General features: G+C 41.2%; 1 protein-coding gene across 2 annotated transcripts in view; it reads right to left on the minus strand.

Moving 5' to 3' along the window:
- pip5kl1 (phosphatidylinositol-4-phosphate 5-kinase-like 1) overlaps positions 1-14684 on the minus strand; it is a 24608-nt gene extending 9924 nt beyond the window's left edge. Inside the window, exons 1-2 of one of the 2 annotated variants that reach the window (XM_034895530.1) lie at positions 14540-14684; positions 161-370 (exon numbers count right to left, since the gene is read on the minus strand). In XM_034895530.1, coding sequence (XP_034751421.1) covers positions 161-370 — 210 coding nt within the window. In that variant the 5' untranslated portion in view covers positions 14540-14684. Of the gene's footprint in view, positions 1-160; positions 371-8553; positions 8747-14539 lie in introns of those variants that run through there. The other variant, XM_034895529.1, reaches the window with a different exon arrangement.
- Between the last annotated feature and the right edge of the window lie 242 nt (positions 14685-14926).

The following is a 14926-nucleotide window of genomic DNA, read 5'->3' on the forward strand; positions in this document are numbered from 1 at the left end:
GAAAGGGAAGTTTGGGGTCCCCTGCTGGAGCTGCTGCCCCCGCGACCCGATACCGGATAAGCGGTTGAAGATGGATGGGATGGATGGAGATAGATTTGAAATTGGACTGTGCATAATGTATAGATTAAATAAAATGGTGCCCTCGCTGACCAGTACTCACTGTAGGTGCATTGTCAATGGTGTTTTGGGTGGCTGCTGCCAATCCCTCCTTCATCATGCAGGTCAGTCTGTAGAACTCGTGCTGCTGATCGATCTCAAACAAGCCCAGAAGCATCCACTGCTGCCTCAAACCTCCCCACCTCCTCCTCTTCACCGAGCGCTGACGGTGTCCAGACATACCCAGGCCACCTGCAGCTGCTGACATCTCCATCTGGGCTACAGAAAAATATATAAATCCAAAGCAAGTAACTGCTGTACATTCACCTGCTACTGTAAACATGGGAGCGGTTTCCAAAGCTCAAGCAATAAGAAATCAAAGAGTAAGCAGAGAGGCCAGTGAAAACCTCAAAAAACAGCTGACTGTCAGTTGAGTTTTAATAGGGTAACTATGAAAACCACAGAGGCATTATAGCCTCACGGGCTGTCCTGCAGGTCCTCAACTACCACATCTCTTCGTTAAAAAACATTTGAAATGTTTAACTATGTCTACATTTGTTACAATAAATGAAGAAACAAACATCAAAAGTAAAAAAAAATTTACATTAGTTAGTGTCCGTTTCTTTGTGCTATGAAGCTCCATCGTTGTCTATAAACTATTAAATATACATCATTACGCTTGGGTACCATTTACATTTCTATTGGTACCAATACCTGTAATTCAGTTCTGGTACCATTTTTTGGTACTTTCCCCTCTGTAAATGCAACAAAATTATTTCAGTTTTAAAAATAATTCCAAACCCATTTATAATGTTAACATTTTTAAAACACTTTACACTCAAAACAAAATAATTAAAAATAAAACTCCTCCCTCTCTCCTCCAAAACCCGTCCCTACAGCCTACTAAGTTGAAGAAGTATTCATTTCATACTCACTGTAACCTTTATTCTTGTAATTGTTTATTATTCTATTTTAATTGTTTTTAATGTTTTATGTAAAGCACTTTGACTTGAATGGAGTCCTGTATGGGGCCCCAGTGGGGGACTCCATAGTTCTGCTGGGGGACTTCAACGCACACGTGGGTGGTGATGGAACTACATGGAGAGGCGTGATTGGGAGATCTAAACCAGAGTGGTTGTCTGTTGTTGGACTTCCATGTTCAAACATAGGGAGGCTCATAAGTGTACGTGGTACCAGAGCACCCTAGACCAAAGGTTGATTTTACAATTGTTTCATCTGATCTGAGGCCGTATTTTTGGACTGATCTGAAGCCCAAACAGGTAGTGCGGGTTAATGGGGATGTTTAGTTGTAAAAGGCAGCCCATATCATTTCTCTCTGCCCCATTGTAAGCGTCAATAATGATTTTCTTCGGCCAACTGATCTATTAGCCAATCTTCTCCAAATCCTTCAAACCTATCAGTATAGTAATCTGATCACCACATATGAGTCTCTCAATACCACAGTCATGGGTATCCTCTACACTACAGTCTACAGCCACAAAACTTTTACATCAGTCTGCATTGTTTTGAAACAAAATTAACTTTTGAGATCAGATGATCAAAAACGTGCATGGTTTGAAATACACCAAATCTACCTGCATTTATTTGATTATTTGTTTGAAAAAGTTAAACTGAAGCAATGCCTTCTGGGAATTTCAAGACAGAATTGAGTAGTCCGCATCTGCGTCAGCGTGGTTGTTGGAAGTTAGAAGCTGTACTGTTGACAAAAAACGGAATCAAGGCATCCAACAACACAAGGGGGGAGGGGGGGGGGGGGGGGGGGGGGGGGGGGGGGGAGAGAAAAAGAGAGAGAAATATAGGTAAGCACTGGTTGATTGTAAAAAATGCTGCAAACCGACTGCACCTCAGGAGACCCATCTGTTAAACTCCTGACACGGTCATCAGCCTCATCCGGGACGGGGATGAGTTGGCCTACAGACGGGGGGGTTGATCAGCTGGCTCTCAGGTGCAGTCAGATCAACCTTGAGCTCAACACGTTCAAAACGGTGGACTTCAGGAGGAACCCCCCCCCACTCTTCCCCCCATCACCATACTCAACAGCACTGTGTCTGCTGTGGACTCCTTCAGGTTTCTTAGATCCACTACATCCCAGAACCTTAAGTGGGAGCCCAACACAGACACCGACATTGAGAAGGCCTAGCAGAGGCTGTACTTCCTGCTCCAGCTCAGGAAGCTCAACCTGCCTAAGGAGCTGCTGATCAACTTCTACACAGCCATCGTCCAGTCTGTCTTCTGCACGTCCATCACTGTCTGGTTTGGATCTGCCACCAAAAAGGACAGGAGCAGACTACAACGGACAGTTAGGACTGCAGAAAGGATTATCGGTGCCAACCTGCCCTCCCTTTATGACATCTACTCTTCCAGAGTCAGGAAACGGGCAGGAACCATCACTACAGACCCATCTCACCCCGGACACAACCTGGTCCAGCTTCTGTCCTCTGGTAGGCGCTACAGAGCCCTGTACGCCAAGACCAACAGACTCAGGAACAGTTTGTCTCCACAAGCCATCTCTCGGATGAACAGCTGACTTCGGACTCACTGTGTCAGGTTCAATTCTGTGCAATAACCCAGCAACGCTGTCTCTAAACAGCACCTGTTTACTGGTTCCACTTATTATTCATTATTTACTCATCATTCTCGTTAACCATTCCAGAGCTGTTCATACTGTTCATATTGTAATATAATAACATAATACTTATTCCAGCACCCTTTGCACTATGCTTCACTGTTAAAATAACTATCATAATTTGCACTCTTCATTGCACTATTGCCTCAAACTGTATACTGTTTCTGTTTAGAGTGTGTATATATTAGTGTGTATATATTGTTTGCTTTGTGGTTTGTTTTATATGTGTAATCACATTGGGAGCAATGATGATCCTGGTAATACCTGGTAAATCAAGCTGATTCTGATTTCTTTAGAATCCAGTGCAGCTTCAGATAGCACTAGCACTAATACTGCTAGCACTAATGTTGCCAGCACACCTGAGCCGGCACACCAAGGAGAAGACAGGAAAGTGAGAAATGTGAGGAAGAGGAAGAACAAGACGAGCAAGAGGAGGATGAAGCGATAGACATGGATAACAAATCTTTGGAACTAACCAACACAGAACAACAAGCCTGCAGTAGGTCTGAATGTGGATCACCAGAAGCAACAGAGATGGAGACCAACGCTGCAGGAGGGAGAGAGGCAACAGGTCTAGTAGGTGCGTCTACTTCAGAAGATCATATCAACCATGTTTGTATTATGGAGCTGCTGGCTCTGATGATTTATTTATTTTCTTATGCATCGGGGTTGTGTGCCTCGCTGCAGTTGTTTATAGCATGGGAGTTTACATTAACCATCACTGGGGCTATCAAACATCTATGTTCTTTTCTGGGTCAAAAGTTCTATCTGCGAGTTTCGGAACTCCGGTGGAAGCAGCACTTTGAAGAACTCCTAAATCCAGCTAACACGCCTTCTATGTCAGAGCCAGAGCTGCAGGGTGATGGGAGATTGTCATTAATTCCCTGGTAGAGGTCACTGAGATAGTCAAACAACTCCACAGTGGCAAAATCACAGGGATTGATGAGATCGGTTCAAAAAGGCTTAAAGCTCTGGGTGTGGAGTGGCTGTCTTGGTTGACACGCCTCTTCAACATTGCATGGAGGTCTGGGACGGTGCCTAAGGAGTGGCAGACTGGGGTGGTGGTTCCCCTGTTCAAAAAGGGGGACCAGAGGGTGTCTGTCAATATGCAGAGAGGACAGATAAGATTCAAGATTTCCTAAAAATCCTAAATTGATCTTCTTCCAATGTCTTGTTTCATCCACAACTCAAAGATATTTAGAAAGAAGAAACTAGCAAAATATTCCCATTCAAGAAGCTGGAATCAAAGAATTTTTACCTTTTCCATAAAAATGATTAAAACCAATTAAACAATATCAAAATAGTTGCCAATTACGTTGAGGAACCCCAACATGATTGCCACTAATTGGCAACCGGAACTAGGGGTATGGAGGGTTCTGCAGCACCCCCCCAGCGAAAGGTAGAAAAAAAAAATCCCGGCAGGTGAACAGTACAGAAGTTAGCTTGCCTATAACTTGCCACGAAAACGCATTTTGGATTTCTTCATAAATCTATCAAAGGCTAAAAAGCATAATGGACCTGAGGTCGAAAACCCAGCAACTGTAATCGAAAGAAGTAGCAGCAGCTCCTCTTCACCCAGGATGGAGGTTGCCTCCGTTAAAGTCCATTATTCTTGACAGTGGACACCTCAAAGGGAATTAACCTGCTTATACCATGGTCACAAAAAAATTTTAAGGACCATTCATCGCACTTTATGAACAAAATCCAAAGTTTTGTAAACAATGACACCAATTCCCTGGTCACACCTGAGGATTTGAATAATACCTGGAACAATCCTTTCCTATCCAATAACGTTCTTATGCAATGCAAGCGTTGTTCAGTAAATAGGACAGACCTTAGATACAACTTTCCACTCTTAGTGCAGGGAGATATTTATAGTCCGCTCAGCTCATAGAGCACTTTGGCTCAGACAGCTAACATTATGAGCCAGAAAGCTAACGTTATGCTGGCCAGATTCAAAATCAATGTCTTTTAGCCATGTCAGTGTCCCCAAATGATCCACCTTCGCCTGCAGCATGAAGTAGCGAGTTGAACAGCGACCGGGATGAGAGCTGATCGCTATGAAACAATGTTCAGAGAGGCGGTGCAACTTCCTTCTTTCAGCTTGTGTGTTATTGTGTGGTGTTACAGCAATGGCAGATAACTTTATTGTTTACATCACACATCAGCCTCTATGAAAAAAAACAAGGACACATTGTTGTAGATTATTTTTATCTTATAAAAGATGCTGCAGCTTCACAAAAGAGCACAGGTGCGGCACATGTGTAAAAGACGCCTACAGCCAGAAAGTAAAATGGTTTAAACAAGATTATAACCTGGATCAGCAGCCTCCATTGCCATGTGGATTTTATGATTGTAAGAATAAATTCATCTAAGCAGACAGGACTCAAGAGCCTTCTGACCGTGGGTCTGAGGTGGTCTCTCGTCTACCCACTGCAGTCCAGTATCCCCAGAATGATGTCTATATTTGAAGGATGTGAACCACACAATTCATATCCAATGCAGGAATTACTGTGTCCTCTGTCTCAGCAAATAGCATGTCTGACTTCCGGCAGGGTAAACCACTTTGCAACCTGTTACTACTAACGTTATTCCTAACCACAATCTTTCCCTAATGTTCACCGTACTGTAGTTGCCACCTGGAAATAACATATGCAAAGTTTTAATAACATTGGCATTAAATGTGAAACAAGACTCTTCAGCCACGCAAATAGCTTACTGGGATGCTTGTGGGAATTGAGCCATTGTTAAGGTTATCCATTTCAGCTGGGCTTTTCCTACTACCACAAGTCAAAATGTTGAAATGAAAACAGTCCATTCATTTTTTTGCTCTTAACATAATTATAACTCACATTTAATTGTATTTTCTACTAATCATTTCACGTCTCGACAAGCAGAACTCGTGTCTGACTAAAACTCCACCTCTACCCCGGGGCAGCTGTGGCTCAGTGGTAAAGCGGTTACTAATTGGAAGGTTGGTGGTTCCTTACCTCGCCCTGCAGTCCCATTTCAAAGTGTCTACTGAACCCAAAGTTTAAATGTGTATCTGATGAGCAGGTGGCACCTTATAAATGATCAATGGCTCCTGTACTATGTTAAAGCACTGTGAGTCCACATCTTCAGCTCTCACTGCAATTACATTACAACATTAACCTCTTTTGTAAGTTAGGCAGCCATGCTATTGGATAGTACCATAGCAACAAGTGAGATGCAAAGCTTCTTGCACCTTTTGAGCTCTTGTCTCTGTTCCTAGGGACGCTCACAGCTGCACTTTGCATTTGACCATGAAACAAAAGCTGTGACCCTGCGTTTGATGGTTGGGGAGACGGCCAACATGGTAACATTCAGCAATGGTATTATTATTTACACACTTTCACCTCATTTTGTCATTTCTTTTGCAGTCAGCCACATCCAAACAATTCATGCTCACTAAAGCAAACATCATTTGATCTTTAATCTACATATGTAATTACTTTTAGCCTTAGACTGTTTGAATGGGGGCATACTTTTTTACATTGTAGGGTTAAATTATAAAATATTTTTAACGTCTTTCCTGGTGGAGATTTAGACGTGGCCAATGGTTAATTCGTGGTTTATACAGTATTGTTTCGCACTTTTTGGGGTGAATATAAAGAAAAAAATCTTTTTTAAGGAAACTCCTCATTGCCCTTTGCCTAACTGCTTCTGAATGTCCACTTTAGACTTCAGGTTCCAAATATTGGTTGGATACACAGTGTGTACTTTAACTTTAATATAACAAGTCTGTTCAACAGACATAGCAGGTGTTCAAACTCACTATGTTAAAGCTTAATAGGGGTAACGCTGTTTTTTTTTTTCAAACTGGACCCTATTTTACCAAGTTTTTGTGTCTAGGTGACAGGTGGGAAAACAATCTCTGAAATTGCAAGATTGCTGCAGTCAGCATCAGCAAAACAAGCTACAATGTAAGTTAATTGCGCAGCTTCAATTTACGTCCACAGAAGTGCTTGTTTTGCCACTGACAGTTCAGATTATTCTGCAAAGTGTCTGACAACATCAGAGAAAGGATCCTTACAGACGTCAACCTCTTCGTTAAAGAGTAGGATCCTTTTTAACATAAAAACATCTGCAAAATTGCTGTCACCAAATCCACCAGACTCCACTATAAACTGTAATTTTATTGTCATAAATTGCATGTCATTCAAAGTCAACAGAAACAAAGTTAAACATTCAAAAGCCATCCTAGTTCTTCTTTCCAACAATCCCTGTTCTGGTTTGGTTACAATAAACACAGAACATACCAATTTGCATGTGAAAATATATTGGATCTATACGCGTTAAAAGCATTGTTTATTTAAATGGAGTCTGGTAGGTTTAGCGACAGCTCTCTCAGGGCTGCTTTTAAACAAAAAGGATCTTCCTCTTTAACAAAACGGTCTATCTCTGTATGGATTCTTTCCATAATGTTGTCAGACACTTATAATTATAATCTGTTTGCATTGTTTCTGTATTTGCAGCGCGTTTATGTATTTGGCTGTGTTGTGTGTTGCTGAATGCTGCGCATGTCTGCTGGATGATACATCTGTCACGTAAATAGCAGATACTGGATGTAACTCCAGTTCTACGAATGAATGCAATGTATCTAAATACATATGTCAATGTATGTTGGGGGTTGTGGACTCCACATCGATTTTGTCGCCCTGGGTCCTCCAAACAGGCCAGTCCGGCTATGGATAGCACTTTGTGTCATTTATACAGTTCATACAATTGACCTATTATTCCAATGATGGGACCTGGCCAAGTGGGGAAGGAGGTGGGGACTTGAATATGATGTCACATATTGGCAAATACAGACATATTTGATCAAATGTGCCATGTGCATCTTTTTCAACCCCACTGTTTGACTTTAGGTCCAGTAACATCCCTTTCACGTGGCATTCATGTCAAAACCCTGATTCGGAGTATGCAGCTTTGTTGACACAAGCACAACAAAGCCTGTCTTTTCCAGTCCTGGATCACAGGTTTAATGTAGGTCAGGCCCCCAACCTCATCCCTATACTTGGGAAAAATAGTTTGGACTAGGGCTGGGATGATATGATTTTGTCCTGATTCGATTCTTTGACGTTACATGGATGCCGTTTTGATTTGTAGTGAGATTTTCGTTTAATGCAATTTTAGAAGTGTGATTTTGTTCTTCTTCTTTAACAAAAACAACAGTTGAATTATACACTTCTAGAAATATATAATGAGACATTTCTAAAATGATGGCATCACCACATGGCAGTCAGTCAGTATGACATATATATATATATATTATTTATATCTTTTTCAATTTTAGGCAAAAGAATCGATTTAGAAAGACGTCTGAAAAACAATCCCAATACAAACGATTTTTAAATGAAGTATCTTTACTCAAGATATCCATCAAAACTCATTTAACTTGTTAATTTAAGATAACTATATCCTGCAGGAGTTATTTCACAATGTGGCAAGTTTCCCTTGTAGACTATTAGATATAATAGTCAAAAGAAAAGATACAGTAAAAGAGTGAAGGATTCCGAGGGGGATTTCCCTATGAAATCCCCCTCTATGACACATAGAATATCAGAAAGTGAGGAGATTTCTGAGCTAAAATAATAGTGGGATTTAAAAAAAAACTAAATAAAAAAACGCAACAGCTATTCAGTTTCACGTCTGACTCTGTCATCCAGTAGCAGTGATGGGAAACAATGAAATCATTGATCTCCCGAAGTAGCCTGACATTACTCATCAATTGCAGCCTACAGTTGCATATGAAAGTTGTCATTTTCAAATTAAAGCGTTTTACCTGCCTCAGCGTGGATCGGGACGCAGAGAAGAGCAGCTCGGTGCGTGGAGGCTGGGCTCGGTCTGTGTGTGTGTGTGTGTGTGTGTGTGTGTGTGTGTGTGTGTGTGTGTGTGTGTGTGGGTGGGTGGGTGTGTGTGTGACACTGTGAGTCACATCACATGTCAGCGCGCAGACCGTGGGGTGACACTGAGCCTCGCGGAGCCTCTGGGTCACGCCCATACACTGACTGCCAGCTGCACTGCACCCTTCGCGCACGCGCACGCGCTCTACTCACGCACTCTGACTAACGCCACAGAAATCCTGTACAGTCATCTGCAGGCATTATGTGACTGGGAAAAACGGGAATAAAACAAAAAAATACATATTCAACAACACACCACAACATTTGTGTAAGTGTACAATCAGTTTACTAAAAAAAGGTATGGCCCTTAAATGATCATACAATATGCAAGGCAAAAAGAATTGGCACCAAAGTCCATAACACAACAAGTTGTGATAATAATGGAGTGTGTGTTAATATTGTTTATTGCATTTTCCTTCTGAACAGAGACCACCTGATTTTATGTCTTGTTGGCTGAGGCACATTGTCAGTACTCTCTAAAAGTAGTCACATTACGCTGCTGTAAGAACGTATAGAGTTATTTTGCTGTCAAATATCCATTTACCTATTGTCATCATTAGCCGGAATACAGTATGTTGCATCTGCAGTCTCCTGTCCAATTTTTCATCCAAATCTTCTGACCAAAAAGATCCAGGGCGCTAGTTCACAGGGCACTGAACCGACTTGTGTGTTGTGAATATTAGTTTAAGCACAAATAATGTAGAAATGAGCATGTAAAGACTAAAGAAAGAGGGCCTAAGAAATACATTTTAAAAAAGCCTATTATTTAAAAGTTCTAATTGCCTGATCAGGCATTAATCAGACAGGCTAAGACCGTTCTGATTGATAACTCTCATGTTCTGTTCTCCCAGTTTGAGCTGTTGAACTCAGGAAAGAGGTACCGGCTTTCTCTGGGTAAATATAACTGGTATAAGCACTCAGTTGTTCCTCTCGCAGTTAAGCTCATTACTGAGCAGCGAAGAAAGTATGACTATGAATTCTTTCATGTATATCTGTTACTGTGATTTATGAATCAAAATGTGATTTTCTTTTATACTAAGACTGAGTGCATGCATGGAAGAAATATTGAGTGGTTGTAGGCATGTATGGATGAACAGAATAAGGTAGGAAGGATGGCTTTTATCTCATTTAGTATGGAAAATGGTAATTTGTAATCTGCAATTTGCACAGCTCTTTGAGTAGCCCATATTTACTGTACATTTGTCTTTTAACTGTTTTAACCCTGTGATTGATGTTGTGTGTCTGTTGGACCTCTTGCAGCAATGTTACTCAGTGTCCAAAACAAATTTCAAAAGGGAGACTTATGAAGGTACTTTGACTTTACCATATCATACTTTGACAATCACCTACCAAACAAACATTTTCTGGGGAAATAATCCCCTTTAAACCTGACTATTCAGTTTGTGTTGGAATGCGAAAGGTTAAATGAAAAAGCCCCTTTGTCTCCCTGTCAGAATGTTGCTGCCTCTGCAGTTGCTGGGAAGAAAATGTTCTGCTTGAAGCTCTGTGATTGGTGGTCCAGCTATACATTAACAGGGCTGAGCTTTAGAAATACAATGAGTGGACCATATTCAACTGAGTGAACAAGGGACCAACCATGTCTTCAGACTAGATGGGTGGGCTTTGCTGTCACTCAACTTATGACAAGTTGGCTGTGGAATACAAAAATCACAAGCTAGTGCAAGGGGAAAACAACACAGACGTTAGCCTGTTGGTTTACGATGGAAGTAGGACATCGGTGCAAATGTATTGACTAGTATGCATGTGACTGTTTTCCTGAATGGAATTAAACGTGACATATACTGTATATTGAACAGGCTGCTGTGTGAGTCTGATGATATTATTACTGTTAGGGCTGGGCAAAATGGAGAAAATCTATCATCACCATATTGTTGACCAAATACCTTGGTATCGATATTGCAACGGTATTAAAGGTGAATAATAGAACAGCTAGAAAAGTCTGGTAAGTTAAAAAAAATCATTACTATAATAAACAGTGTCAAAATCTAAGTCTCTTATCAAGATTTCAACATTATATTTATATATTGCCCAGCCCTTTTTAGTGTATAGTATTGTATGTGGTGGTGGTTTCCAAAAAACCTAATGGTTGTTTGGCAGCGTGCGTGCTGTCACGATGTGTAGGCACATGACGTGTTGTTGGTTTTGTGTGCCAGGAGGGAGTGGCTGTTGTGTGTTTTGCACCCCAGCTGCTGACTCCCGCTTCAGTGCATACACAGCTTGTGTGATGATGCGATTATTTGTGAGGAGGATTAGCATTTTACTTAAGAAAGGAGCTCACTCTCTTGTGCTGTTGCATTTCAAAGACTGGAGTAGTCTTCATTTTTGTATCAGCACTAGACTTGTCATAAGTAATGTTTGCAGTACTATAAGAGAAGATACAGATATCAGATACAGATAGATGGTAGTTTGCGCATCTTTTCTGACACACACTGTCTGACCTATACATGCATTGATGGAGAGATGTCAGAGTGAGTGGACTGCCAGCTGAACCAGCGCCCTGAGCGGTTGGGGGGGTACGGTGCCTTGCTCAACAGCACCTGGCAGTGCCCAAGAGGTGAAGTGGCATCTCTCCAACCACCAATCCACACTCTTTGGTCATTCCGGCCAAACATTTTGATTTTAACCTCATCGGCCCACAAAACTTGTTCCCAAAATGCATCAGGCTTCTCTAAATGTACATTTGCAAACTTCAAACACAGATTTTTGTGGTTTGGACGTTTTCTTCTGATGACTCTTCTATGAAGACCACATCTGTACAAGTATCTCTTTATAGTGGAATGGTGTAGCACAACTCCTGCCAGGTCTTTCTGGATGGATCGTGCAGTCAAACGTGGGTTTGGACTTGTTTTTTCACAATCCTGCGAGCTGTTCTGTCTGATATTTTCTTGGTCTTCCAGATCTTGCGTTCACTTCCACTCTTCTTGATGATTGTCATTTCTTAATTACATTCCAAACAGAGGATATTGGCATCTGAAAACCCTTTGCTATCTTCTTATAGCCTTCTCCTGCTTTGCGAGCGTCAACTATTTTCCATTTCAGTTTTCTAGACAACTGCTTAGAATGTAAATGTGCTGTATTTATATAGCGCTTTTCTAGTCGTAACGACTACTCAAAGCCCTTTTACATCATATAGGAAACATTCACCATTCACACACATTCATACACTGTGGCCGAGGCGGCCGTACAAGGTGCCACCTGCTCATCAGATAAACATTCACACACATTCACACTCCGATGCACAGCATCGGAGTGTGAATGAAAGAAGTAAAATCAGACTTTTTGTGACACATCCTACGAATGTCTAATCTGTCATTGCCTTTTGGAAACTTTTCCATCTTTTCTTGGCTTCTTTAGGCATATTACTACAGATTTTTACCTGGGGTGCCCAAACTACAATAAATACAGTATTTGTCTGTGAGAAATATTCCTTTTCAGGGCCTGTGGCTTGAGCTGGTTAAGGTTTGACGCATATGTTAGATTTCTATTCTTGTAATCATTTTCTTGATTACTCTATAAGTCGTTTGTTCTATAAAGTGTCGGAAAATGTTCAAAAACATGTTTCTCAAAGAACTTCCTTAAATGTCTCATTTAATCAATAACTTAAAACTATTTAGGTGGAGTATAATAGAAGAATTTATACTAAGGAGCACTATTACAATAAAACGTTAAAACAAAATTGCCCAAGAAAAGGGCAAAAAACAATTGTTCTCCTATGTTAAGATGAGCGCCGCCTGTCGTGCACTTCCTTCTTGTGCAGCACATGGACACACAGAGTTGCCCCGCTCATTATTGTCACACTTGGCTCAAGCAGCCAATAAAATCGAGCCAGAAGCACGCTTTACTAAGTAACCAAATCAATTCAATTTTATTTATAAAGCGCCAAATCACAACAACCGTTATCTCATTGGGCTTTCAATAAAGAGAAGGTCTAGACCGTACTCTGTGACGTTATTTACAGAAACCAATCAGTTCCCACCAAGAGCAAGCACTAGGCAACAGAGGCAAGGAAAAACTTCCTTTAAGAGGCAGAAACCTCAAGCAGAACCATAGCTCAGGGTGGGCGGTCATCTGCCTCAACCTGTTGGGGGTGAGAGAAAGAAACGGACAGAGACAGAGAAAGGAAGAGGGAGAGAGAGAAAGAGAAAGAGAAAAAGAAAGAGAGAGAGACATGGAGAATTGTAGCAGAGGGGGTTAAGCAGGAACATGGAGGCAGCAGGTGACTCCAACCACAGATCCAGAGGACACCTGCACCTGCAAGAAGCAATAAGAGGGGAGAGGAGAGGGGCGAGGGAGGACAAGACTACGGGGGCGAGAGAGCACAAGACTACAGGAAAGGAAAGAAGTTGAGTTGGTAAAATGCATTAATTGGATGAGGTTGATATAAGATACAATTGAGTATCAATGTTAAATATTGAGCATAACAAGAGTTTACAGAGTGTTTCCTGATAAGATTGCCTAAAGGAAGCATCTATAAAGTGAACAGGATTGGACCGAGCACAGATCCTTGTGGGACTCCATGACTAACCTCGGCGTGCATGGAGGACTCATCGTTAACACGTACAAACTGAGATGGATCTGATAAATAACACTTAAACCATCTTAGAGCAGTTCCTTTCATGCCAATTACCACTTCCTTCTATTTTGATGCAGGTAGATGCAGTGTTGCCTACTTGACAACTTTCTCACTAGATTTTGTGACGTTTGCCACGGCTCTTAAAAACAAACACTCACTGTAACAGCTGAGACCTGGCCTACCACTTGGGGAACACAGCATGAGCACGTATGGATAAAACCAACATGCTTAGACATACAGTATATGTTTATTTTTAAAGCATATTTTAAATTACATGTAACAATTTAACAATGAAATCCAACTGTGGCACGGCTGTCTTGGAACACAAGATAAGTTATATTTAAATTTAACTTAAATTTAAATTGAACTTAAATTCAACTAACATGTAACAGTGACCAATCAGTGTTCGACCTCTGTTGAGATGCCTCTCTAAATGCAGAAATAAACAATCACATCATAAAACATTAAGGCACATTAAGAAAAAAGATCAGTATTTTGCCATAATCCAATGACACACAAAAAAAGTAATCCTAAGCAATCAGTAGATCCACAAGAATGGTCACGGTATCCAGCAAGGCCTACGTGCGTCCCATTCACCAGCCAGCTCCAAAACAGGTGAACAAGGCCTCTCCACTTTACCGTTTAATCAGAGTGTAATAACGTATAAAAGTCCAATCCTACACAAAACACGCAATAAATTAGTAAGCTGACAGCAAATGTATATACATGGCATTTAGCCAACCTTTATTGCAACGTCAGCCGGCAAATACTGTAAGTCTAACATGTAGAAGAAGTTGAAAAAATACTTGGCAAACCGGGTAGACTAAACAATCGAAATCCATCACAGAAATAATGATGTGACACTAGACAAAGAAAAAGACATATACTAAATAAAAGAGGTATGAGGAAACAAGAGGCAGGTAACACTAGAGCTGGGGAACAGGTAAAACAAATAAGGGTGAGGCAGACGATCCGACAAGGCGAAAAAACACAAGATTGGAAGTAAAACGAGACACAACTATGGAGAAAAACAGAGTCTTAAAAAAAAACACAACATAACCATGATAGTTTTGTGTAATTTTAAAAATATTTATGAAATATCATGCCAGACATAATCATTCCACTCATTTTTGAAATAACCCCCGCAAACTCTGCTTTTGTGTGTTAGCCCCTAAGGCCCTAATCCGACAGAGCGAGTTTTAGCAGTTTGGGGTGGCTTTTTGTAATGGTATTACATTCATTGTATTTTCAATGAAAGTGAAGAGTTTCACTTACTGCGTTTTGCGTTGCTGAGTGCCATTTTGCAACCTGTAAAAGCTTGGCCTGAATCCGCAGTCAGTGAGGTGCCCTCCTGCTGGCGAAGTCCTTAATAACATCACCATAACAGATCTGGCTGCCAACCTGGAGGTTGATGCTTATTACTGCCACTGAGGCAGCCCTCTATGGCTATCTGGGCCATAGAGGACCTCAAGTATGCTCTTATTAGTTTTTGTCTCTCCTGTCATCCCCAGCAGCAGCGTTGCAGCAGCAAGTTGATGGACCTGCTATGACGTAAAGAAAGTAAGGTTTGGAATGTAACTACTGAAGCCCGATCAGCCTGAGGGCGTTTTGCAACCTGCAAAGTCACTTTCGGTGTAGGGTGTCTCGTGGCATCCATACAGA

Source organism: Etheostoma cragini, chromosome 16 (assembly GCF_013103735.1).
Source record: "Etheostoma cragini isolate CJK2018 chromosome 16, CSU_Ecrag_1.0, whole genome shotgun sequence".
Lineage (NCBI taxonomy): Eukaryota > Metazoa > Chordata > Actinopteri > Perciformes > Percidae > Etheostoma > Etheostoma cragini.